Source organism: Microcebus murinus, chromosome 4, assembly GCF_040939455.1.
Source record: "Microcebus murinus isolate Inina chromosome 4, M.murinus_Inina_mat1.0, whole genome shotgun sequence".
Taxonomy (NCBI): Eukaryota; Metazoa; Chordata; class Mammalia; order Primates; family Cheirogaleidae; genus Microcebus; species Microcebus murinus.
In genome coordinates this window covers 1,230,769-1,254,527 of record NC_134107.1, presented here as the reverse complement: position 1 = coordinate 1,254,527, position 23,759 = coordinate 1,230,769, and the positions used below count along the sequence as shown (strand labels likewise).

General features: G+C 49.6%; 2 protein-coding genes and 1 long non-coding RNA gene across 5 annotated transcripts in view; 1 reads left to right on the top strand and 2 right to left on the bottom strand.

The window, feature by feature from the left end:
• MED26 (mediator complex subunit 26) overlaps positions 1 to 863 on the bottom strand; it is a 41,856-nt gene extending 40,993 nt beyond the window's left edge. The window contains exon 1 of the mRNA XM_012758377.2: positions 513 to 863. Within this exon, the coding sequence (XP_012613831.1) occupies positions 513 to 584 (72 nt within the window). The 5' untranslated portion in view covers positions 585 to 863. The remainder of the gene's footprint in view (positions 1 to 512) is intronic.
• Positions 864 to 1,124: 261 nt separating this feature from the next.
• Positions 1,125 to 2,021, top strand: LOC109730024 (uncharacterized). The gene is made up of 2 exons (XR_002222622.2): positions 1,125 to 1,668; positions 1,801 to 2,021. It is a non-coding gene; the product is annotated as an uncharacterized LOC109730024 (long non-coding RNA).
• Positions 2,022 to 2,567: 546 nt separating this feature from the next.
• On the bottom strand, positions 2,568 to 23,074 carry SMIM7 (small integral membrane protein 7). Of its 3 annotated transcripts, none has more exons than XM_076001468.1 (5): positions 22,971 to 23,074; positions 22,846 to 22,887; positions 22,291 to 22,343; positions 19,678 to 19,768; positions 2,568 to 2,758 (listed from the first exon to the last, which is right to left on the bottom strand). In XM_076001468.1, exons 1-5 carry the CDS (start codon positions 22,994 to 22,996, stop codon positions 2,686 to 2,688), a joined length of 285 nt encoding a protein of 94 aa, XP_075857583.1. In that variant the 5' UTR covers positions 22,997 to 23,074; the 3' UTR covers positions 2,568 to 2,685. The 3 variants fall into 3 exon arrangements, with proteins under 3 accessions (XP_075857583.1, XP_012613829.1, XP_012613830.1); XM_012758375.3 differs by lacking the exon at positions 2,568 to 2,758 and adding an exon at positions 5,842 to 14,571 and having other exon boundaries at positions 22,971 to 23,072; XM_012758376.3 differs by lacking the exon at positions 2,568 to 2,758 and adding an exon at positions 19,126 to 19,234 and having other exon boundaries at positions 22,971 to 23,062.
• Positions 23,075 to 23,759: the final 685 nt, after the last annotated feature.

Here is a 23,759-nt window from a genome sequence, read left to right as displayed (position 1 = left end):
CGGAAGCCAGGAAGGTGCTTCCAGCCAGAAGAAGAGGGAAGGAGGGCTTCCCTGATCACCCAGAAGACCGACACACGGGAGACACAGGTTCCCCGAGTCATACCCTGGACACCAGTTGCTTCACAGCCTTTCTCCCTCCCCTCCCCCCGCCGGGAGGGCTTCCCCGGGGGTCTCGGTTCCCGGGAGGGCGGGCGAGGCAGGTAAGCTCCGTTCAGAGCAGCGAGGGTCTTAGAGCTGGAGCAGAAGGGCGTGAAAGGCTCTGGCATAAGCTCCTGTCTACTCCCTCCACCCAGGCCGCACGGAAGCCTCGGCCTCACGTACGGAGCGCTGCCGGGCTGCCCGACCTGACCTCGGCTCGGGACCAGGGGGCGAGAGGCAGAGATGGCAGCGGCCCTCGGGGAGAGGTGGGCGCCAGAGGGGTCCCCCAAAGCCCTGCTGAGGAGGGGCACGGGGGAGGGGGAGGGTCCCGGGCCCACGCGGCCTCCGTCCCGTCTCGCGCGGCGGATACCTACGTTACTCTGGGGGTCGATGGCCTGCAGCAGCCGGTCCCTGATCTGCTGCGGAGACGCCGGAGCCGCTGTCATTGCCTGGGCGAGGCGGGGGGGAGCGGCCGGGCCAGCGGGCGGGCGGGCTGAGGCGGGGGACGGGGGTCACTCACTCGCCGGCCTCCGGGAGCGGAGCCGCATGTTCCCCGCGGCGCCGGGGGAACTGAGGGCGCGCGGGGTGGCGGAGAGGGGGAGCCGGGGCCGGGTCTCGGGCCCGGGCCGCCGCCGCCACCGAAGGAGGAGGAGGAGCCGCCGGAGCCGCAGCCACCGCTGCCGCCGCCTCGAGAACCAAACTCCAGTGAGCTGCCCCCGCGCGGAGCACCCTGGGTAACCCGCGCCGCACGCAGCGTCGCCGCCACGCTGAGGAGGTTGGGAGATGGGGCGGGCGAAGACGCCAGGCCTGGGCGGGGCTGCACGCGTGCCACGCCCCGCGCCTCTGCGCCTGCGCGCGCAGGCGCACTCGTCCCGTCGCGCCGTCGGGTTCCCCCGCCCGGCCGGGGGAACCGTTGGGAGGCGGTTGGGCGGGGCAACGGCCGCTGCCTGGAGACCCCGCCCCCGCCTGGGCCGGGGGGCGGGGCCTTCCGACCGAAACGCTCGCGCGCGCGCGCGCGGAATCCTCGAACCCGGGCGCCCGCAGCGGCCGCGGGGGTGGGAGCGTCTCTCCTCGCGGGGTGGGGCCTGCCCCGCGCGTGACGGCGGAGCCGCCAGGGCCCTCGCTGGGGGCGGGAGAGCCAGACGTCCACGCTGCGAGTCCGCGCGCGCAGGGGCCGGGGGAGGAGCTCGGGGCGCAGCCCCCGCCCCTGCGCAGGGTGCGGGCGCGCGGCGGGGTCCGCGGGAACACGGGCCGCCGCCCCCGCCGGGAAGGCCGGAGGGCCCGAGGCTGCGGGCCGGGCCCCGCGCCGCGGCTTCCCGACCTGGGCACCTGGGCCTAGCCGGCGTCTCCGGGGCACGACCGCGCATCGCGGGGTGGCGACGCTGCAAGCCGAGACCCTCGTTCTCCGAACCGGGCGTGCTCACAGCGGCGGAAACCGAGGCCCGAGGTCACCCAGAGTTCAAGGTCAAGCCCAGAACTGCCCGTGCCAAGTGGAAGGGCTCCCTCCTCCCCCACCTTACTTACTGCCGGGTAATTGCTGTCTCCCTGCTCTCTGGGAGCTCTGTTAGAAATGCTGCCATGAGAAGGGGCGGAAAGGCAGGCCCACTGGCTTATTAGCAGCGGCCTCGGGAGAAGTAACTTTTTTTTTATTTGTTGTTACAGGAAGACCTAGATTTAAAACAGGAGGAAGACGGGTGATGAGAACCACATGTGCGCCTTGGAGCTGGGCGACACCTGTTAGTCTTAACATTTGTCGCGCTTCTGGGAAGCGTTTTTATTTGCAGAAACGGCTGCTGCTTCTGCACGCGGCTGTGGTTGCTTGCTGCTGCACACGTGAAAAGTTTTCATCGCACTTGCAGGAGAAAATAAACATTGGCAAAATACTTCTGATTTACTCACTGTCTCTCCTAGAATGTGGTGCTTTGTGTACATGGTCCAAGTTGGAAACTGGCCCATGCGGAGATAATTTTTATCTCACTTCAGATAAGCAAAACAAACAAGCCCTTCCCCAGGTATATTCTGTTTCTACCGCTCAAACTCTAACTCAGCTGTACAATTTTTTTAAGATCAAGGATTACATAGAAATAGGCAATTTATTTTGCACAGATCAAGTTATTTTGAGAAAAATTTGGAAAGTACTCAACTTACCTGGTTTTTTTTTTTAAATTAAGAAGCATTAGCGTGACTGAGTTCCCCAAGGGCACTGGCTGGTTTCAGTTTCCCCAGTAGATACAAAAGTACTTATTAATATTTATGGAATGAGTGAGTGAATGTTTCATCAAACACTTCTTAGATGTATACACACACCCAGACATATGTATGCATTTAAGTTTCCACAGATCTGGTATACTGTGGGCCTCAACATATAGTTCTTGAATGAATGAAATATAAAATGTAACAAGTGCTGTATACACAGGTGGATACACACGTACATAGATACATATATAGTTTTATTCCACATTTACTGTATATAAAAGGGAGCTTGTAAGGATAAAGGTCAAATCAGATAGCCTCCGAACAGTAGTCTGGAAATGTTGGCAGCTTCTCTTAGGTCCAGGGTAGATACTGCAGTTCACCTAGAAGACCTTCTACTTTGAGAAGAAGATACTTGAAATGGTTCCTGTCAAGTTAAGCAAAGGTGGGCTGTGAGGCAAATTCTCTTGTATTAGGTACAGACAGCAACAGCCCCACTGTCCTGAAAGGACAAGATCTCTTCTGCTTGGGATGCCCTTGCTAAAGCAGCCTCAATTCTTAGACTGGGGCTCCCAGGGAGAAAGGGAGAGGAAGAGGCTCTGAGTCCATGACTTGCCAGGGAAGTTAGTTTCAGGAAGCCAAGTGGAGAGCATCTTCAGCCAAGCTTGACAGTGAAGGAGTGGGATCTTGACTAAATGCTGTGGCCCAAGCAGGGACGTGGATATGCAAGAGCCTTTCAGAGGAAGCTGTGAGCAGGCTGGTTCCCACAACTGTACGGGATCTGTCTTCAACAGCGACACCACATGGTGGCAAGGAGCAACAGCAGGAACACTCTCACCAGACTTAGTTCAGAAGCCAGCCCCTGGGATACAGGCCATTTAAAGGAGACAAAGTTACTGAACCTACCTACCCTAATAAGGGATGTGGGGGCTCCAATGATTAGTAAAAAAAAAAAAAAAATGCAACAGAATCAGCTACCACACCCTGATCGTTATGTTTGCTCTGAGTTTAACAGTTTGGTGGACATTTTTTAAAAAACCCTTTCTCATATATTAACTCGTTCAACCATATTAATAATCTCAAAAGTACCTAGAGATGGATTTCAGAGTTCAGCTTGGCGTTGCAGTAAGTGAAACCAATTTTAATTGGTTTTGACTAGCCCTGAAACATAAGCTGCTCTTTTAGGAAGAGATTCAAAGGCAAGAGAACTCAATTTTTATCATGTCTTCAAGTAGGGGGATACAAAAAGATGCACAAAGCCTGCTCCTGCACTTCAACTGAGACTATCTCAATACCTTCATACCTTCTGATCCAGTGTTTCGTAACATCTAGAAATGTATCCGAAGGAAGTAATCGGATGCGGATAAATGTGCATGTACGAGGAAGTTCACTGCAGCATTGTTTGTAAGAGCAAAAGATTGGAAGCAACCTAAATTCCCTGTAATAGAGGCGTATGTCAATGCTCCATGATGGGAAGGTTTGGGACTGCAGGGGGCCACAGGGAGCCTGCTGGGTTCTACCACGTTCTGTACTTCAGCCTGAGTGGCGGTCCCACTGGTGTATGTACATGGAGAAATTCACCAAGCTGTACACTGCTGTAAATTAAACCTCAAAAGTAAATAAATAAAACATGTATATGTGTGTGTATCAGGTAGCCATTAAAAACCAGTATTAAATAACATGGAGAAATGCTCCCAATAAATGATAAAATGCAGCATATAAACTATATACATTATGATCTTAATTTTAGTTTTATTAAAATATATATATTTACACATATGATGCATAGAAAAAATACTGAACAGAAAGAAACCAAAATATTTACAGTAGTTATCTCTGATGCATAGAATGTCAGGTGGAGTTTACTGTCTTATACTTTTTCCTAGAATAGCTCCACATTTCCTGGAATTAATATGTATTATCTCCTAGTCATCTTGTCAAGCGCAGGGGTTGTTCTGATCCCTGGGAGCCTCCACAGCTCGCACCATCTGACTCTGGTGCGGCTAATCTAAAGCCAGTGCTGTAATCTCTGAAATCCTGATGATGGATTTTCTATCAGGCTAATAGATACAGCTCTAAATCTCAGGAGTTTGTGTTTTCCTTACTGCCCCAGTTTTGTGTCATTATTCTTAGCAATTAAGGGAGTAACAATGGGAGTAATATTTGCTGAGTACCTACTAAGCAAGTGTCAGGGCCCGTGTTGAGGACTTCACATGAGGACCCCATAAACCCCCTTTATGGGGTTTCAGATCCTTGTGTCATCCCTCCTTTGATGTTGGGCTGGGCCTGCAACTCACTTTGGCCAAAAGAATGCAGTGGAAGCCACACTCTGCCCAGTCCAGGCTAAGGCTTTAAGAAGGCCTGGTAGTTACCACACGGCCCGGCAATGCCACTCCTAGGGACCTCCCCAAGAAAACTGACAACACGCAGTCACACGAAGACTCGTACATGTAAACGCCCACAGCAGCATTACTCACCATAGCCACAAAGTGCGAACACCCCAAATGCCCATCAGCTGGCAAGCGGATGAAATGTGGCATATCCATACAATGCGACAGTACTCAGCCGTAAAAAAATGAGGCACTGACACCTGCTACGTCATGGATGAACCCTGGAAACACGATGTTCAGTGCAAGAAACCAGACACCGAAGGCCACACAGTGTGACTCCACTGATATGAAGTGTCCCAAACAGGAGAATCCACAGGGATAGAAAGGAGATTAGTGGCTGCCAGGGGTTGGGGGAGGGGGAATGGGGAGTGACTGCTAATGGGGACGGGGTTTCCCTTGGGGGTGACAAAAATGTTCTAGAATTAGATTGTGGAGATGGTTGTACAACTCTGTAAATACACCAAACCCAAGTGAATTATATATTTTACATAGGTGAACTATATGTGAATTCTGTAACTCAATAAAGCTGTTAAAATACATTAAAAAAAAAAAAAAAAGAGGAAGAGGCTGGCTGACAGCTTCTGCCCTTGTAGTCCTGGAAGCACTGAGCTGCCTTATCGGAACCTGGTGACCGTGGTGCTGGAGGGCTGCGAGGCAGAGGGGAGAGGCCCTGGGAGGAGAGCGAGGAGCCCAGCGACAGCTAGGACAGAGCCTTGCTTGCTGGTCCAACCTGGCTGAAGTGCCAGACGTGAGTGGAGAGGCCCCCTTGCATTCCAGCCCCAGTGGACACCTCGCGGATCAGAGATATCCCTGCTGAGTCCGGCCCACAGAGCTGTGACTACATGATAGTTGTTTTAAAGCCACTAGGTATCGGAGTAATTTGTTCTGCTCTACTAGGTGACCGAGACACAGCTACTGTTAGAACCCTCAGGGGACATGTGCGGAAGGGCCTGAAGCTGAAGAGTCAGGAGACTCAGCCCAGGTCACTTAGCTCCCAAATGGTGCAGCTGGGATTCCAAAGTGCTCTCCCGTCTTCACCCTACTTAAGCCCTGCACCCCTCCTGCAGGGTGTTTGCCTTTGTTTTTATTTATTTAATTAAAAATATTTTTTTTTGAGAGAGAGAGAGAGAGAAGGGGTCTTGCTATATTGCTCAGGCTGGTCTCAAACTCCAAGGCTCGAGTGATCCTCCTGCATTTCCCTCCCAAGGGGCTGGGACCACACGTGCGAGCCACCACGCCCGGCTCGTGTTTGCCTTCAGCCAGGAGTCTCGTAGGTTCCCCTCTCTCCTTCCCTGACCTGTTCCCTGCCCAAACCTTGCCTGACTGTCCCGCCTGCCACCTGCAGCAGCCACGCTTCCAGGCAGCTCTTTCTGACATGGGGTTCGGATCATTCTGCTCCCCAGCTCCAAAAACTCAGTGGTCTTCTACTTCCTCTTGCCTAAACCCTTGGCCTTGCGAGGTCTCCTTGTCACGTGCCAGGAGTCCAGCACAACCCCCACCCCCCCCACACCCCCGACAAGTGCCCCTATGCACAGGCCACCCCGGTTCCTGGCCAGCCTCCTTCCTCACAACCCTAAGCGGGTTTCCTCCTCTACACCTGTCCCACTGGGGCACCTAACCATCCAACCAGGTGACATGGTCCTTGCTCCTTAGGGAGTGACCTGGCCAAAGTCATGTGGCTGGATGTGGGGCAGGGTGATGAGTCTGGCTTAGAGCTCAGGGTACCCAGACTTTGAACCAAATCAGGGACAGGCCATCTCCCCAAAAAGCAGACAGGAGAGAAGGAGCACGGAGCTGATGTCGAAAACCAACGGGAAGGCCGGGAGGAAGGTCGGAGCACACAGCAGCGACAACAGGAGACCCCACACCGGCCAGCGGAACGTCCCACAAATAAAGGCGAGGGGTTGTACCCCAACACAGAAGGCCACGCTGAGAGAGGGAGTATGATGTGGTATGCTCCAAAGAGTACCTCCACCAAACACGCTGCAGGCTACACAGAGAAAGGAGGGAATGGCAAGTCCCGGCCAGTACAAGTTAAGCATCCCAAATCCGAAAATCCCAAATCACAATGCCCCGAAATCAGAAACTTTTTGAGTGCCGACATGATGCTTGAAGGAAACATTTGATGGAGCACTTCAGGTCTCAGGATATGGGATGCTCACTGCATAAAATATAATGCAAACACTCCAAAATCCAAAAAAGTCTGAAATCTGAAACACTGGTCCTGTGTATTTGAGACTCAACCTGTACCTGGTTCCATGCTGCCTTGTCACAGAGGAAGAAACTGATGTCCAAAAAGGAGGAACGAAGTCCCCCAAACCGCCTGGCCAGCCAGACACCACGAGGGGTTTCGCCGTACGTGGTCACAACCCCCCGTCTGCAATTCCAAATTCCACAAAGCTCTCAGAGCTCCACAGTCTCTGTCTTACGTCTGTGGCAGACTCAACTGGTAGCAGTGCTTGTCCTGAGGCTGGCTGTAGTCTTCGCTTGTCCACAAATATTTATGATTTGCCCCTGTGTTGGGCAGAGTAATTGCTCCTGCCCTCCTAAGATGTCTCCATCCTCATCCCCGGAACCTGTGAATGTGTCACGGCAGGGAGAGTTCAGGCTGCAGATGGAATGCAGTTGCTGATCAATGGACTTTAAGGCAGCAGATTGTCCTGGTGGCCCTAATGCAATCACAAGGGTTCTTAAATGGGGAAGAAAGAGGTAGAAGGGTCAGAATTAGAGAGAGGACCTCATGAAAAAGGCTCTAGGGGCCACTGCTGGCTTGGAAGACGGAGAAAGGCTGTGAACTAAGGATCGGGCAGTGTCTAGAAGCTGCAAATGCAAGGAAACAGATTCTCCCCTGGAGCCTCCAGAAAGAACTGGCTCTGCCAACACCTTGACGTTAGCCCAGGGACATCCACTTTGGACCTCTGCCCTCTAGGACTGCGAGAGTCAACCTGTGTTGTCTGAAGCCATGAATGTCGTTATCATTTGTTACAGCAGTGGGAAGAGAGAGTTACAGAGCCTTTAAAGAAAAAGCTGACCACTCTCTCCTTTAGATGCGGTGCTGCCTAATCAGAACTTTCTGCAATGAAATGCAGTTGCTGTGACTGAGCAGTTGGATTTTCGAGCTTTAGTTAACTAAGACAGAGACTGAAATAGGCACATGTGGCTAGTGGCTACTGGGCTGGTCAGCACAGGCCCCTGCTACTCAAAGTGTGGTCCAGGGACCAGCATATTGGCATTACCAGGGAGCCCCTTAGAAAAATGCTGGCTTTCAGCCTGCTTGCCCTTGACCTGTTAGGCAGAATCCACATTTCACCAAGACTCTCTAGGGGATTCCTGGGGATGTTAGACCCTGAGAGCCCGTGGTGGAGGCCAGCACCCATCCGTACATAAACACTCTCCTCTGGGGCATCAGAAGACAAAGTCTCTTCATGGAACTTCTCAGGGTACTTTCTAGACCACACCAGCTCATTAGATGAATTAACAGCAGTCACTGAATAGCTACACCAGGCCGGACCTTCGATCATCTGATACGAACTTAATTGTATCAGCCCCGTAACTCGTATGTTGAAGCCCTAACCTCCAATGTGAATGTATTTGAAGAAAGGGCCTTTTAGGAGGTAATTAAGGTTAAATGAGGCATAAGGGTGGGGCTCTAATCCGATCGAGCTCCTGTCCTTATAAAAAAAGGAAGAAAAACTGAGCATGGTGGTTCACATCTACCATCCTAGCACTTTGGGAGGCAGAGGCAGGAGGATCGCTTGAGGCCAGGAGTTTGAGACCAGACTGGGCAACATAGTGAGACCCATCTCTACAAAAAATAGAAAAATTAGCCGGGCATGGTGGCGCACACCTATAGTCCCAACTACTCAGGAGGCTGAGGTAGGAGGATCGCTTGAGCTCAGGAGTTTGAGGTTGCAGTGAGCTATGATGACAGCACTGCACTCTAACCTGGGCAACAGAGTGAGACCCTGTCTACAAAAAAGAAAAAAGAAGAAAAGAACAGGAACAGACAGCAGACAGGCACAAGCACAGAGAAAAGGCCACGTGAAGACGCAGTGAGAAGGTGGCCATCTACCAGCCGGGAAGACAGCCCTCACCAGACACCAACCCTGCTGGCACTTTGATCTTGGACTTCCAGCCTGCAGAACTGTGAGAAGATAAATTCCTGCTGCTGAAGCCACTCGATCTGTAGTATTTTGTTATGGCAGCCCTAGCAGACTAATACACCATCACATTCTAGCCTCACAAAGCCCTGCCAGGGGGTCTTTTAAACAGAAGCAACGACGCTGATAAAAACAGTGGTGGCGTGTTGAGTGCCTGCCCTGTCTTAGGCAGGTCACAGGCCCACAGCGACGCTTTTCTGCCTCACTACCCCCAAGTCGCAGATGAGGACGTGAGGTGCAGAGAGAGAGAGGAGGCTGTCCCAAGACTCACTCTAAGGGACAGAGCCTGCCTCTGAGCCACACGTCCATCTTGCTTTCTGCTACAACCACCTTGTCTACCTTTTTCTCACATATGTGATAAATTCTAATTAGATGCACCAAAGCTATTTCCCCCTAAAATAATTTCTACAACTCCCTCGGCCCAGACCATCCTCCTGTGCCCACATTTACCACCAAGTGCCATGACGATAATGACAGCAATAATGTGAACTAAACATCAACGAACACAATCCACTTGTCAGGTATCTTTTTTTTTCAGTTGCCCCATCCATAGGTCGGCAAACTTTTCCATGAAGGCTGAGAGGGTACATACATTCACCTTTGCAGGCCACATGGTCTCTGCTGAGGGGACTCACTCCTGCCCTTGTGGCACAGAAGCAGCCACAGGTGACATATACACATAAGGGCAGGACAGCGTTCCAACAACACTTTATTTATGGACAAAAAAATTTTTGAATTTCACATAATTTTCTTCTTTTGCTTTTATGTAACCATTTAAAAACGTAGTAGGCCAGACTTGGGCTGCTCTTATGCAATACAACCCACTGACCAAGAAGAAAGGCATCCACTGAGTTAGTTTTTGCCATTTTCTTATTGAAAAACACGGACTTTGAATTTCCACTTTGCTAAGACCCTTTTGCCTGGTTTCTCATCCAGGAATACTTGCTTCTACCAAACTCTCACTTCCAGGAACTCTGAAATGCCAGGGGAGGGGCTTAAAGTGGACCAAGTGCTTTTCTCTGCATAATAATGAAAATCAAGGAAATTGTGAAAACAAACCCCCAAGTAGAATTTACATCTTTTTTTTTTTTCTTTTGATAGCATGCCTTTTGCTTTATACACAAACAGCATACATCTTTTATCAACACAGGAAAACATCAGGAGGCTTGTTGAATATTTCATAAACTCAAATTTGGTTAAGGAGGAGATAATGAAACAGTTGCAATGAAAAGAAAATGCCTCACTAATGATAGCTTTGCTGGCTTTTCAAATCCAACCACTTCAGAGGAGAGGGGATCTTATTACCACGCTGCCGCTGCTGTTCTACAGTCTCCGGGATGAGGGAGCCTCATCTGCGACATGGGAACAGCGAGGGACTCTCAAAGGTCCTTCCCCTAACTATTGAGAGAAACAAAATTGGGTTTTGGTCTATTAACTCCATCAACTGGAAATGGCCAGCTAGGTTTTTGGCACATTTGAAAAATGTGTTCGCAAATGTCTTTGTTAAAATCCAGGCTGCCTTAGCACTCTGGGAGGCCGAGCTGGGCGGATTGCTCAAGGTCAGGAGTTCAAAACCAGCCTGAGCGAGACCCCGTCTCTACTATAAAAATAGAAAGAAATTAATTGGCCAACTAATATATATATATAAAAAATTAGCCGGGCATGGTGGCTCGTGCCTGTAGTCCCAGCTACTCGGGAGGCTGAGGCAGCAGGATCGCTTGAGCCCAGGAGTTGGAGGTTGCTGTGAGCGAGGCTGACACCACGGCACTCACTCTAGCCTGGGCAACAGCGAGACTCTGTCTCAAAAAAAAAAAAAAAAAAAAAAAAAATCCAGGCCGCAAGGAATGTGGATCATTCCACCTGAGTGGCTTTGGGAGGGAAGGGGCACCCTGAGATTCTCCGTCATACCCTGAGGGGTTGACAAATTTTTCAGGTAAGGGCCAGACAGGCAACATTTTTTGTTCTGTGGGCCATATGGTCCTGTTGCAACTACTCCACTCTGTAGTTGCAGCATGAAAGCAGCCACAGCAGCCACAGGCAGTACATATGCAAAGGGGTGTGGCTAGGTTCCAATAAAACTTTATTTACAAAAACAGGCAGTGGGCTGCACTTGGCCTTCAGGCCTTAGTTTGCTAATCCTTGCTCGAGGAAGTTGTAACCCAACGAGAAGCCCATGCAAAGGAAAGACATGTTCTACCTCTTGAAACACCATGGGGACAGGAAGCAAAACAGGTTCCAACACGAACCCCAAGGTGCACACTGGCCTTTTCTGCATTCACCACATACAGCTTCTCACCTTGGCAATGACTGCACATAACACACAAATCCCCAAAGAAAGGAACTGATTGACTTAATCAATCAACTGCCTGATTCAATCAATCAATTAATTAAAATGACTTGGAAAATGATATTGCTGTAAAGAACATATTTGCTGATAATGGAAACACAGTCATATTATCAGGTAAGGAAACCAAGTTGGAAGATATTCAGATAACATAGCATAAAGAAGATGCATGGGCCAGGTGAGGTGGCTCACACCTGTAATCCCAGCAGTCTGGGAGGCCAAGGACTGATGATCACTTGAGCTCAAGAGTTTGAGACCAGCCTGAGCAAGAGTGAGACTCCGTTTCTACAAAAAATAGAAAAATTAGCCAGGCATGGAGGTGCATGCCTGTAGTCCCAGCTACTCGGGAGGCTGAGACAGGAGGATCGCTTGAGTCCAGGAGTTTGAGGTTGCAGTGAGCTATGACGACACCACTGTTCTGTTGCTTGGGCAACAGAACAAAACCCTGTCTCAAACAATAAATAAATGAATAAAGAAAAGAAAAGAAAGAAAGAAAGAAAAAAAACACACCACCATACCCAGATGGTTATGCACAGAGAAAAGGCTGGAAGGGTGTGTGCCCAGGGTGATGCCTTCTGGGAGAAACATAACTATGAGTAACTTTTTTCCTTATAGCAAATCTGTGTTTTATAATTTTTCTACAATGAACACACACTGGTAGTAATAAAAAACAAACACACAAACACCTTTCAAAGTAAAACAAACAAAAGCCACTTAAAGCCATACTGACGGCGCCTAACGGTATCACGCATCCCTTCAGGGTTATGTGTCCAGGGAAATAACCTCACGAGAGAAGCCAACAAAGGTCGCAACGCTGGTGACAGAAGCGGCCTCTGCAACAGTGGACAGAGTACGAACTCAAGTCCAGCGAGAGGGTCTAGGTTCAGGACAGATTTACTGACACTGCTACCACGACTACAAATGAGAACCACCAAGTCTCCCTGGCTGCACAGAAAGTACTCAGGAAATGATGCCGAAATGGAAACAGGAGAACCCATGCTGCCTTATCCACCGTTGGAACAGACAGACAGGCAGGAATAAGGAAAATGCCAGACGGGAATGCAAAGCCAACAAAAGGTTCATCACGAAGGAAACTGTTTCCAATGTTTAAAAATGGCGAGACCACTGTTTAGGGGTGCGTGTGCAGACTGCACCCATGAAGGTGGACAAGAGGAGAGAAAACGCACGCAGGGACGCAGGTGCAGTGACAGGTGCTATCAGGCACCCGGCCTGCATTACAGTTTGCTGAACCTTACAACCCCATGCAGGCGTGACCTGCAGGCCCATTTCAGAGATGTGAAAACTGAGGCTTTGAGAGGAGGAGCAATTAGCCAAGGCCCACCAGAGCAGACGTGGGATCTGAACCCGTACTTAACTGACCCAGAACATGAATGCTTAAACGCTGGGAGACACTAGGCACCCAAACTTCAACCTTTGATAACCTTTGGTGCCAATGAAGATTCCTGAAAAGCTTCCTAAAGAGACTTATCCGTGAAATTCAATTTTTGAAATGTACATCAGCCTCCAACAGGCATCTGAAAAACCCATGCTGCCATGATTAACAATGAGATAATAGTTCTCTGGAGAAAAATACAACTATTGAAACAAAAGCTCAATGACAGCATTCTCTTCTAAGAGCGCAATTCATCCCCATAATGAACAAATGCTTCGCCTCGCTGAAACCTCAGCGCCAGTCTGCATAAGGCAGAAAGGTTTCTTCACACCATTCATCCGGCTCGGGAGGGACCCGGCCAGGACCTTGGCACGCCTGCTCTTCCTGACAAGGTCACGGGCCTCAGTGGAGCTCAACCCAGCAGCTCCGATCCCCGCTACTGATGAACCACAGGGTGACACTCCTCCCGGCTTTGCCAAGGAAATAAGTTACAGAAGCGATGCAGGAGAACTGGATTTGACCCTGGTCTAGCAAGATCCCACCATCTACGCTGATGCTCGCAATGCTTCCAGGAGCGGTTCAGGCCAAGGTCTATTTGCCCAGGTCCTGCCCATCACTTATTGAGCAAAATCCGAAAGAGGAAAATCTACCACCGACTCTTGTGACATTCTGACAGCCTCCAAAATGAATCCTAGGTATTTCCCACAGGGTAATTCTCAAGTTGGAAGACGACTTCTTGGTTAAAAAAACATATAAATGAAAGGTCTTTTTATTTTTATTTTTTTTTAGAAATGAGTTTTATTTTCAAGGCTACTTAGTTCTAAAAAGCCTGCGTATTTACTTTTTCCTCCCTCCAGGTTTACTTACAAGTCAGGATTTCCAAAACCACAACAAACAAATCGCACAGCTGTGGGACTCAGCGCCGGCGACCGGCGTTGGGCAATGAAACGGGGACTCCCTTTCAAAGAAGCTTCTGGGCAAATGCTGTTATTTCCAACCTTGACTGCAAGACACGGGTTTTCACAACGTGGTCCCAATATCACCACGTACTAAATCATCTTCATTCTTGTGACTACACAATTCAGTGGCCTCCAGAGTTACCTTTTTTTTTAACAAAGGGCTTCGAGGCAAAGCAAAATTTCTCCTATCACCTCTGTATACCCTGCCCACTGTTGTGAACTCCTCTTCTGTGGAAATCAGTAATACTGCACTTGGCACTATCTCATCCCTCTTGGTAAGGTTTAGTGTCTGAACAGGAAGGCCGGTCCCTGTTACAGGTGACCTGTTCCTTCAAGTCCTGGGGATGCCGTCAGCTGCACTGAGTGGCCAAATAGACCCTATCGGGATGGGGGAGGAATCTGGACACCATTTGGGTCCCTGGCTGGGCCCAGATGCTGTCAGACTCAGTGAGCAACATGGAATGTCCTCATAATTTATAAACACTGTCCAAAAACGAGGCTGTGTTAAACTTAAAAGCCAAGCCTTCTGCCCAGATCCCTGGATACAAATGATTTTCTTAAACTCTGTATTATTCTAACCAAAAGGGTGGTTATTAAAAATAAACCAAAAAATATCCAGAAACAGGTTTCTTGTGAAAGCCCAGTACAGGAGGGATTCCGACATGATGAAACAATCTCGCCACGTTTTTTTATCTAGCGGGAGTGCGGTTTTTATCACAGCCCCTCACGCAAACCCTCCTGAGACCCCTCGCGGAGACAGCATTCCAACTCAGAGACCAAAGGGAAAACATCTTTGAAAACAGTGATGTGGCTGGGAGACCGTGTGCATCTTGGTAAATGTTTTTCCACCCACCACGAGCTTCGGTTCTCTAAGAAGGTCATCGGTTTTCTGGTCAAGAACATTCTCAAAGGCGTCAGCAGCGGAGGAAGAGAGACTCGGCGTCCAGCAAGGTGAGTTCTTGGTTCTGTGTCTGGGACTCAAGATCCAAACAGCCTGGGAAAGTCAGAGAGCAGAAACGTCCGTGAGGATGGGGGTTATTGCTCTGAAAATACTGTTAGAGATTATTTTATGCGACTACTATTTAGATGATTTTCCATCATTTTCTGACTTTAGAAGTAACTCTTGTAATGCACAAGATGTAAATATATTTAATACTGAACCACAGGCTTGAGTGACTCTTCTAAGAAAGTATACACTTCACATGAGTCTGTAGCATAAATTAAACCCATTATTGCAAGTCAGTGGTGACTTTCATAAATTAAAAAAAGACCTTTAGCCGGGCGTGGTGGCTCACGCCTGTAATCCTAGCACTCTGGGAGGCTGAGGCGGGCGGATTGCTCGAGGTCGGGAGTTCGAAACCAGCCTGAGCAAGACCCCGTCTCTACTAAAAATAGAAAGAAATTAATTGACCAACTAAAAGTATATATACAAAAAAATTAGCCGGGCATGGTGGTGCGTGCCTGTAGTCCCAGCTACTTGGGAGGTTGAGGCAGGAGGATCGCTGGAGCCCAGGAGTCTGAGGTTGCTGTGAGCTAGGCTGACGCCATGGCACTCACTCTAAACTGGGCAACAAAAGTGAGACTCTGTCTCAAAAAAAAAAAAAAAAAAAAAAAACGACCTTTAAATAAACAAATGATTACAGTTAACCCTGTTCATTGAAAAAACTGTGGATCAGCAGAGACCTGGAAACAGTATAAATTATCAGTCAAGTTTGGGAGTGGGCATGTGAGTTATGGCAGAGCCAGATAGAGGAAAACCACAGAGCTGTTTAAAAAAAGATCTATACAGGAACTTTCGAACTTTCTGTATTATTTTTGCAACATTTCCACAAATCTAAACTCATTAAAAAGACTTTCTGAAAAAATAATAACAGATGGGACAGAAACAACTAGATTTCCACACGCCAAAGAATGAACTTGGACTCCTACCTTGTACCACACACACAAATTAATGCAAAATGGATCACAGATCTAACTATCAGAATTCAAACTATAAAACTCTTAGAAGAAAAACTTAGGCATAAATCTTTGTGACCTTGGGTTAGGCAATGATTTCCTAACTATAACACCAAAAGTACAAGTTACTGTAAGAAAAAATAGATAAACTGGACTTCATCAAAATTAAAAACCTTGGGGCCAGGTGTGGTGGCTCACGCTTATAATCCCAGAACTCTGGGAGGCCAAGACAGGAGGATCACTTGAGGCCAGGAGTTCAAGACCAGCCTGGGCAACACACCAAGACCCTGCCTCTAATATAGATATATGTATTTATTTATTTAATTAAAAACATCTGTGCTGAAAATGACACAATCAAGAAAATGAAAAAACCCACAGAATGGGAGAAAATACTTTGCAAAGCATATAATTGATAAGGTACTGGTATCCAGAATACACAAACAACTCTTAAAAACTAGTAATAACCCAATTTAAAAATGGGCAAGGTATTATTAATAATATCTTAACAGTCTGGGCGCGGTGGCTCACGTCTGTAATCCTAACACTCTGGGAGGCTGAGGAGGGCGGATTGCTCGAGGTCAGGAGTTCGAAACCAGCCTGAGCAACAGCGAGACCCCGTCTCTACTATAAATAGAAAGAAATTAATTGGCCAACTAATATATACAGAAAAAATTAGCCGGGCATGGTGGTGCATGCCTGTAGTCCCAGCTACTCGGGAGGCTGAGGCAGGAGGATCGCTTGAGTGTTGCTGTGAGCTAGGCAGACGCCATGGCACTCACTCTAGCTTGGGCGACAAAGTGAGACTCTGTCTCAAAAAAATAAATAAATAAATAATAATAATAATATCTTAACAGATGTTTCCCCAAAGTGGATGTATGAATGGCCAATAAGCACATAAAAAGATGTTCACCATCACTAGCCATCAGGGATATGCAAATCAAAACCTCACACTAGGATGGCTACAATCAAAAGACTAACAGTAACAGGTGTCAGCCAGGGTATGGGGAAACTGTAACCCTCACACACTGCTGGTGGGAACGTAAAATGCTACAGCTGCTTTGGAAAATGGTCTAGTGTTTCTCAAAAGGATAAACATAGAGTTACCATATAACCCAGCAATTTCACTCCTGGGTATACAAGTGAGAGAATTAAAAAACATAAGGCTGCACAAAAACTTGTACATGAATGTTCACGTCAGCATTAACAGCCAAAAAAATGGGAAAAATCCAACTATGGATCAACTGACAGATGGGTAACAAACTAGAGTATATTGACGCAATGGATTATTACTCAGCCATAAAAATGAAGCTCTGACACCTGCCACCACATGGATGAACCTTGTAAACATGGTGCTGAGTGAGAGAACCAGACACAAAAGGCCACACAGTGTGTGAGTCCACTGATATGAAATGTCCAGAAAAGGCAAATCCACAGAGACAGGAAGCAGATTATGGTTATCAGGGCTGGGGCAGGGGGAGTGGGGAGTGACTGCTAATGAGGACAGGATTTCTTTCTGGGATGATGACAATGTGTTGGAAGTGGACAGAGATGGTGGTTACACAGTCCTGGGAATATGCTATGAAATACTGAATGGTGAGGACAAACTCCTACTCTTTACTTGTAAATCATTCTTCATGGTTTGACACCCTCATTTTCCCCCTAGATTTTCCTCCCAGTATTCTATTATGAAAAATCTCAACACATAAAAGAGTTGAAAGGACGGTTCAGTAAACATCCACATTCCTACTGCCTGAGTTCTGCCATTAGCACACATCTACCCATTTATCCACCAAACATATTTTCGACATGTTTCTAAGGAAATTGCAGACACCAGTACCATGGATCCATACACACTCAGGGACGTTTCTCCCCATATTTCAAGTTTTTCATGACTTCTTAAATTTCCTTAGTATCTCAGCTCAAACTATACAGAAGTGGGTGCCGGGAACAGCGATCCATGCCCCAGATCGCGCCAACGTCCTCAGCAACTGCAGCAGGGCCACCTCCTTACACCATCTGGAGTGGATCCTTTCAATTCCCTCGCTGAACAGTGTTTCCCACAGACTTCAGGAACTCGGTCAGTGTTTACTCCATGTTTACCACATGCAAGTCACACAGATGAAGTCAGACTGTGCACACAGGTGTCATCTGGCCTTCTTCACTTTCGAAGCATTTCTCTGAGTAGACAGAATCTTCCAGCACATTGTCAGTGATGGCATCGTGACAGCTGGTCACACAAGCGTCTTTCAAGTTACCTGACCCTTCCACCACTGGTCTTGGACATTTAGGTGATTTCCAGTTTTTTAATATCCTAGGAAAGCCAGTCATGGCTACCCTGAGAGAGCCCTTTGTTGAGAGAATCTTCCCCCATCTAAGCCCCCAGTGAAAGAGTTGGCTTAGGTCAGGGGTTGGCACATTTTCTCTGTAGGGACCCACGGAGTAAACAGTCCAGGCTTTGCGGGCCAAGCAGTCTGTCACACAACAGTACTGCTGTGGCACAAAAGCAGCCACAGACGTGGGTGTGGCTGCATGACAATCAAAGTTCATTCAGAAAAACAGACCGTGGGTAACTCTGGCCCACAGGTTGTGGTTTGTTGAGCTCTGACCTAAGTGGTTAGGGTGGAGTCAAGAATCCTCCGCCCAACTGGATCTGGATGACACCACGGTAGACCAATCAGACTCTGCCCCAGGAAACAAAACCAGGACCCTGGGCTACTGACCATGCTGGTCTTGGGGAGCTGAGCTGGGAGGTCACAGAGCCCGAGGCTGCCATCCTGGTCACGGCCAGCAGATGAGGGAGTGAGGGAAGTTGGTCAGACAAGAGAGGATGATGAAACAGATATACAGGAAAGAAGAGAACAAGGAAAACACACTAATTTCTTCCCTGCCCCAGGACCTCTGCACATGCTACTTCCTGTGCTGCCATGCTTTTCTCCAGTTCTGCAAATGACAAACTTCTTCTCATCCTTCAGGTCTTGATTTAAATGGCACTTTCTCAGAGAGCCTTTCCCTACCACCTCTGAAACTAGGAGCCCCCCCTCCCAATTTGCCACCTCACATCTGTTTCCTATTTGCTCATTTTCCTGTCTATGTCCCACCTGTTATACTGTGCACTGGTGGAAGGCCAGGACTATGGCAATTGCGGAGACAGCTCAGGATGGACAGCTGTGAATGAACAGAAACCTCAGGAGACAGAAGGCTGGAGGAACCATCCAACACTATCCCAGTTTCTCCAAGTCCTGGTCACACTTCCTATACTTTTCTGCAAATTCCTCCTCCTAAGCCTTTTGTGCCTAGGCAGGCTTTGTCCAGTGCTCCCGAATCCTCTCTGGCCAGGAAGGACACCTCGAGAAGGGCCTCTCTGGGAATACATCATGGTCTGCATTTGGGGCACTACAACATTTTCTAGAGACACAGTGAAACTCCCTCCTTCTCAGATCTCCTAAGTCCTGGAATCACCACCTCAAACAGCCACTGGGCTGGCACAAGGATCGCCAACACTCAGGACAGCCAACTTTGCGTCCCGTTCCTTTTGGGGGAAAGTATGCGGGGGTGGAACCAGTGACGCCAAGAACACCAGACTTTCCCAATGTGTTTTTCCCCAAGTTCATTTACTGTGACTCTCACGATTCATTAACAGCAGTATCAAAATTACAACCCCCGTGCTAGATGGAAAAGCAACTGCCTTAGGTTTTCTCAGCCTAATGAAAAAAACCAAAGCAGGAATAAAAACAAAAATAAAGTCTAAATACATTTCTGCCGGCTTCCAGCAAGGCTGGACATTTAAGCCACATTTTCCACACTACCAGACGACAAACATATACTAAGCACAGAGCTGGCAGGAGGTGACAGGGCCATGGGCTCAGGGAAGGCATCGTTTTGCAAAGGTGCCAAGCATAGCTGAGACTCGGAGAACACAAAGTTCCTTCCAATCAAAGCTCCAGCCAGGTCCGGAGGGGACCTCGGCAATGTAGTTTAGCCCCTCCAGATTCCAGCTCCCCGCTCGCTGGGAGAGCTCTTATCTTGAAAGCAGAAAGCATGATGCACGAGTGAAGACTGAAAGGACACACAGTGACCGTCAGCCGGGTCATTCTGGAGAACGGTTCTGAGATGGCACTGAAGGGGACAGGCAGGCCGGACTTACACGATCATGCAGAACATCATGAAGACATTCCACAGGGCGATGAAGACTCGAAAATATCTGAGGCTCAGTAAGAATTCCCGGATGTTGTCACCTGGAAAGTCAGAAAGCACTTTTACAGCACGGCTAACACTCCTTTCCTACTGTCACTGCTACAGCGGGCTTCTGTGATTTCTGCCAGCTCTGCACCCACTGCTCCTGCCTTCAGTGACAGCCTGACTTCTCGCTTGGGTCTCCTCGGCTCCCCCACCTTCAGCACTCAGGCTGCGGCTACCACCGACCAATCGACTTAGATTACCACACACTTTTGTCTCTGATTGGCTCCGGGGGAGGCATATAACCCAAGTCTGCCCAATGAGAGCCTGCCTTGGGACTTTTGCCCCAACTACTAGGAAAGAGATGCTCACTCTCTGCCAGGCTTGCTGGGCTGGGAAGATATAAGCTTAGGGCTCTAGGGAAGGGGTCAGCAAACTATGGCCTATAGGCCAAATCCAGCCCCTGCCACCTCTTTTCTATGGCCTGTGCTAAGAATGGTTTTTAAATTTTTTAATGACAAAAAAAAAAAAACCTCAAAAGAATATTTTATGAGACACTAAAATTACATAAAATACAAATTTCAGTGTCTGTGAACAAAATTTTATCAGCACATAGTCGTGCCCATTCACTGACATATACATATCGCCTCTGGCTGCTTTTGTACTCCAACAGCAGAGTTGAGCTGTCACTCATACATCATATGGTCCACAAAGCTTTAAATATTTACTGTGTGGCCCTTTAGAGAAAAATGTGCCACCCCTGCTCGAGGGTCATGTTTGCCAACACAAGCCGGCCCGATAGGGAAATCAGCACAGAAGAAGGGAGAATTGAGAGCTGGAGAGTTGGGTGCTGGAAGGCTGGTTTGAGACCCGAACCCAGGGTTACCTCAATACCAGCTCTACCCTTGTAACTTTTAATTTGCTTTAACCAAAAGCTGGGTTTGCAACTAAAAGCATCCTAGTTCAGACAAGTAAAAGAAGTTTTTTTGGTGATGAATTATTCTGGTTCCCTCTGATGTCAAGGAACAGAGACCCCTCCAAGAGGGAGCCAATTTGGTACATTAAGACTACAGAGTCTTGGGTTCCAGAACCTTTCTCCAGGGTTTCAAATGGATCGCCTTCCTTTTCTACACCTCCAGAATGAAAAGAATGAGTCCAGACTAGGTGACCTACAAGGTTGCTACTCAAAGCATCTGCAGACTGGGGCTGTTTAGTAAGTACAGAAAACAGAGCACAATTTCACAAACTTCCAGCCACCTGACATCACTGCACCACCCAAGCTTGTAATGCCACCTGTTTTTCTATAACCTGGAAACTAAGAATGGTTTGTACATTTTTTTTTTTTTTTTTTTTATTGAGACAGAGTCTCACTCTGTTGCCCAGGCTAGAGTGAGTGCCGTGGCATCAGCCTAGCTCACAGCAACCTCAAACTCTTGGGCTCAAGCGATCCTCCTGCCTCAGCCTCCTGAGTAGCTGGGACTACAGGCATGTGCCACCACGCCCGGCTAATTTTTTCTATATATATTAGTTGGCCAATTAATTTCTTTCTATTTATAGTAGAGACGGGGTCTCGCTCTTGCTCAGGCTGGTTTCGAACTCCTGACCTTGAGCAATCCACCCGCCTTGGCCTCCCAGAGTGCTAGGATTACAGGCGTGAGCCACCACGCCCGGCTGGTTTGTACATTTTTTAATGAGAAAAACATTCAAAGGAGTATTTTATGAGACACTTCACCGAGTCTTGCTGAACAGTTTAGACAAGCCTAGTATTAGCCAACCAACAGGGCTAGCAGCACACAACACAAGCTGTGCACGGCGTTGGTCTAGCATGGACTAGAAATGTTAAAAGCTGGGTCTAAGGCCGGGCGCTGTGGCTCACGCCTGTAATCCTAGCTCTTGGGAGGCCGAGGCGGGCGGATTGCTCAAGGTCAGGAGTTCAAAACCAGCCTGAGCAAGAGCGAGACCCCGTCTCTACTATAAATAGAAAGAAATTAATTGGCCAACTGATATATATATAAAAAATTAGCTTGGCATGGTGGCGCATGCCTGTAGTCCCAGCTACTCGGGAGGCTGAGGCAGGAGGATTGCCTGAGCCCAGGAGTTTGAGGTTGCTGTGAGCTAGGCTGACGCCACGGCACTCACTCTAGCCTGGGCAACAAAGCGAGACTCTGTCTCAAAAAAAAAAAAAAAAAAAAAAAAGAGCTGGGTCTATCCCCAGGATGTTTGAGAGGCGCTGCTCGGCAAGACCCTTCTTCCAGCCCTGGAGCTGACAGTCAAGTGTGAAAGGCAGATATTATTAGCCAGATGAGAGCACACACAACAGAAAATTACAACTGCAGGAAGTGATGTGAGTGCTGTTATCTTATAAAGAACGTCTGGTGGGAGAAAGAAGTAGGTGACAATGGTGGGCAGAAGAAATAGCTCACCTCAGGCCCACCTCTCTCCCTCTGCCTCCCTCCCCCCCCTCCCTCTCGCATGCTCTTTGTCTCTCAAGTAAAAATAAAACTAGGGTAGGAATAGGTGAGAAAGACCCGTCCTCTCTTAAGTGGCCGTGCAATTCCAGGGACCAGAAAAAGGACCTTACCTGTGCTGGGCTCCCTTGATTCCTCCCCAAAGCCCTGCGTGTCCTTCTTTTTCCTAAAAAGAGCAGACAGTGTCCACTTTCAATGAGACATAAAAAACACTCAGGCCCCTGACCCCTAACACTCAGCTCAGAGGGCCACAAACCCTAAGGTTCAGCCCTAGCCCTGCCGCTGACTTGCTGTGTGACCTCGGACAGCCCAACGTCCCTCTCTGGGCCACCACCTGCCCCGCCAATCACACAGCCAGGCAGGCCTGCAGCCACGGACATTTCACAGGGTGGGGCTGGGGGTCCGGAATAGGGCTGCTCCTTGGGGGATGGGACTGAGGCTCCCCGGGGATGTGAGGAGAGGGACCCCCGGGGAACCGAGGGTCCGGATTTTAAGTCCCGGGGTGTCAGAGGAGCCAGAGTCTGAGCAGCAGAAACCAGGCTGGAGGCGTGGCCAGAGGGCGGGCCGGGACGTGGGGCGGGGCCGGCGACGCGGGGGGCGAGCTCACGCTCGCGAGGGCGGGGCCCCGGGGCCCCGGGTGGAGCCGCAGGCCGGCGCGGCCTACTCACAGCTTAAAGTTGAGCACCGCCCCGGCATTCATCAGCAGCGTCCTGCAGAGGGACAAGTACGGTTACTAGGGCTGCCCCCCGCCCTGTCTGGCTCTCTCTTCCCAGACTCTAGTCCCCCTAATTACCCGAACAGCAGGATGTCCCCGATCATCGTTACGGCCGACGCGTCCGTAAAACACCGGAAGCGGAAGCCCCGGGGAGGGAGGGGAGAGGAGAACGAGCCGACCAATCCCGAAGCAACACTGTCGGCGGCTGGGCCAATCGAAGGCCGAGGCAGTGAGGGTCCCGCCCTCTGCAGGCCAGGCCCCCAGGAGGAGAGAGCGAGCGCCCCTCCTGGCTGGGGAGGCCAGATGCGCCAGAGAAGAAGGGGGGGGGGGCGGGCGCGTGACGTCACACACTGGGGCGGAGCCTCTGGGGGCGGGACTGGGTCGCGCGTTAGAAGCGTGCCACGCATGCGCGAGGTCTCGCGTGCTGTGGGATTAGCCGGGCGGTAATTCCTTTTCGCTCGCTGGGGTGCCGAGTTGGGCTTGTGGAGAAAGGGGAGCCCTCTAGCCCCTGAGCTGCATGGGAGGCGGGTCCCGACGCAGTGGACTCCCACGACACGGGTGCCCCAACTGACTGGGCTGCAAAACGGGGTCCTCCTGGGCCCCACGGGAGTCGGGGATCCCCACAGAGCAATCCCCGCGGGGGACAGGGGTCCTGACCGAACGGACCCTACGGGACAAGAATGGACCCTATGGGATCCCCCACGGGAGTCGGGGATCCCCACAGAGCAATCCCCGCGGGGGACAGGGGTCCTGACCGAACGGACCCTACGGGACAAGAATGGACCCTATGGGATCCCCCACGGGAGTCGGGGATCCCCACAGAGCAATCCTCGCGGGGGACAGGAGTCCTGACCGAACGGACCCTAA

Excerpts from the sequence above, each read along its gene's own strand:
- SMIM7 (XM_012758376.3), bottom strand. The coding sequence starts at position 22,996 with ATGATCGGGGACATCCTGCTGTTCGG. Across the intron at positions 22,344-22,845 it reads GCGGTGCTCAACTTTAAGCT|GAAAAAGAAGGACACGCAGG; the intron begins GTGAGTAGGCCG and ends TGCTCTTTTTAG. Across the intron at positions 19,769-22,290 it reads ATCAAGGGAGCCCAGCACAG|GTGACAACATCCGGGAATTC; the intron begins GTAAGGTCCTTT and ends CTGACTTTCCAG.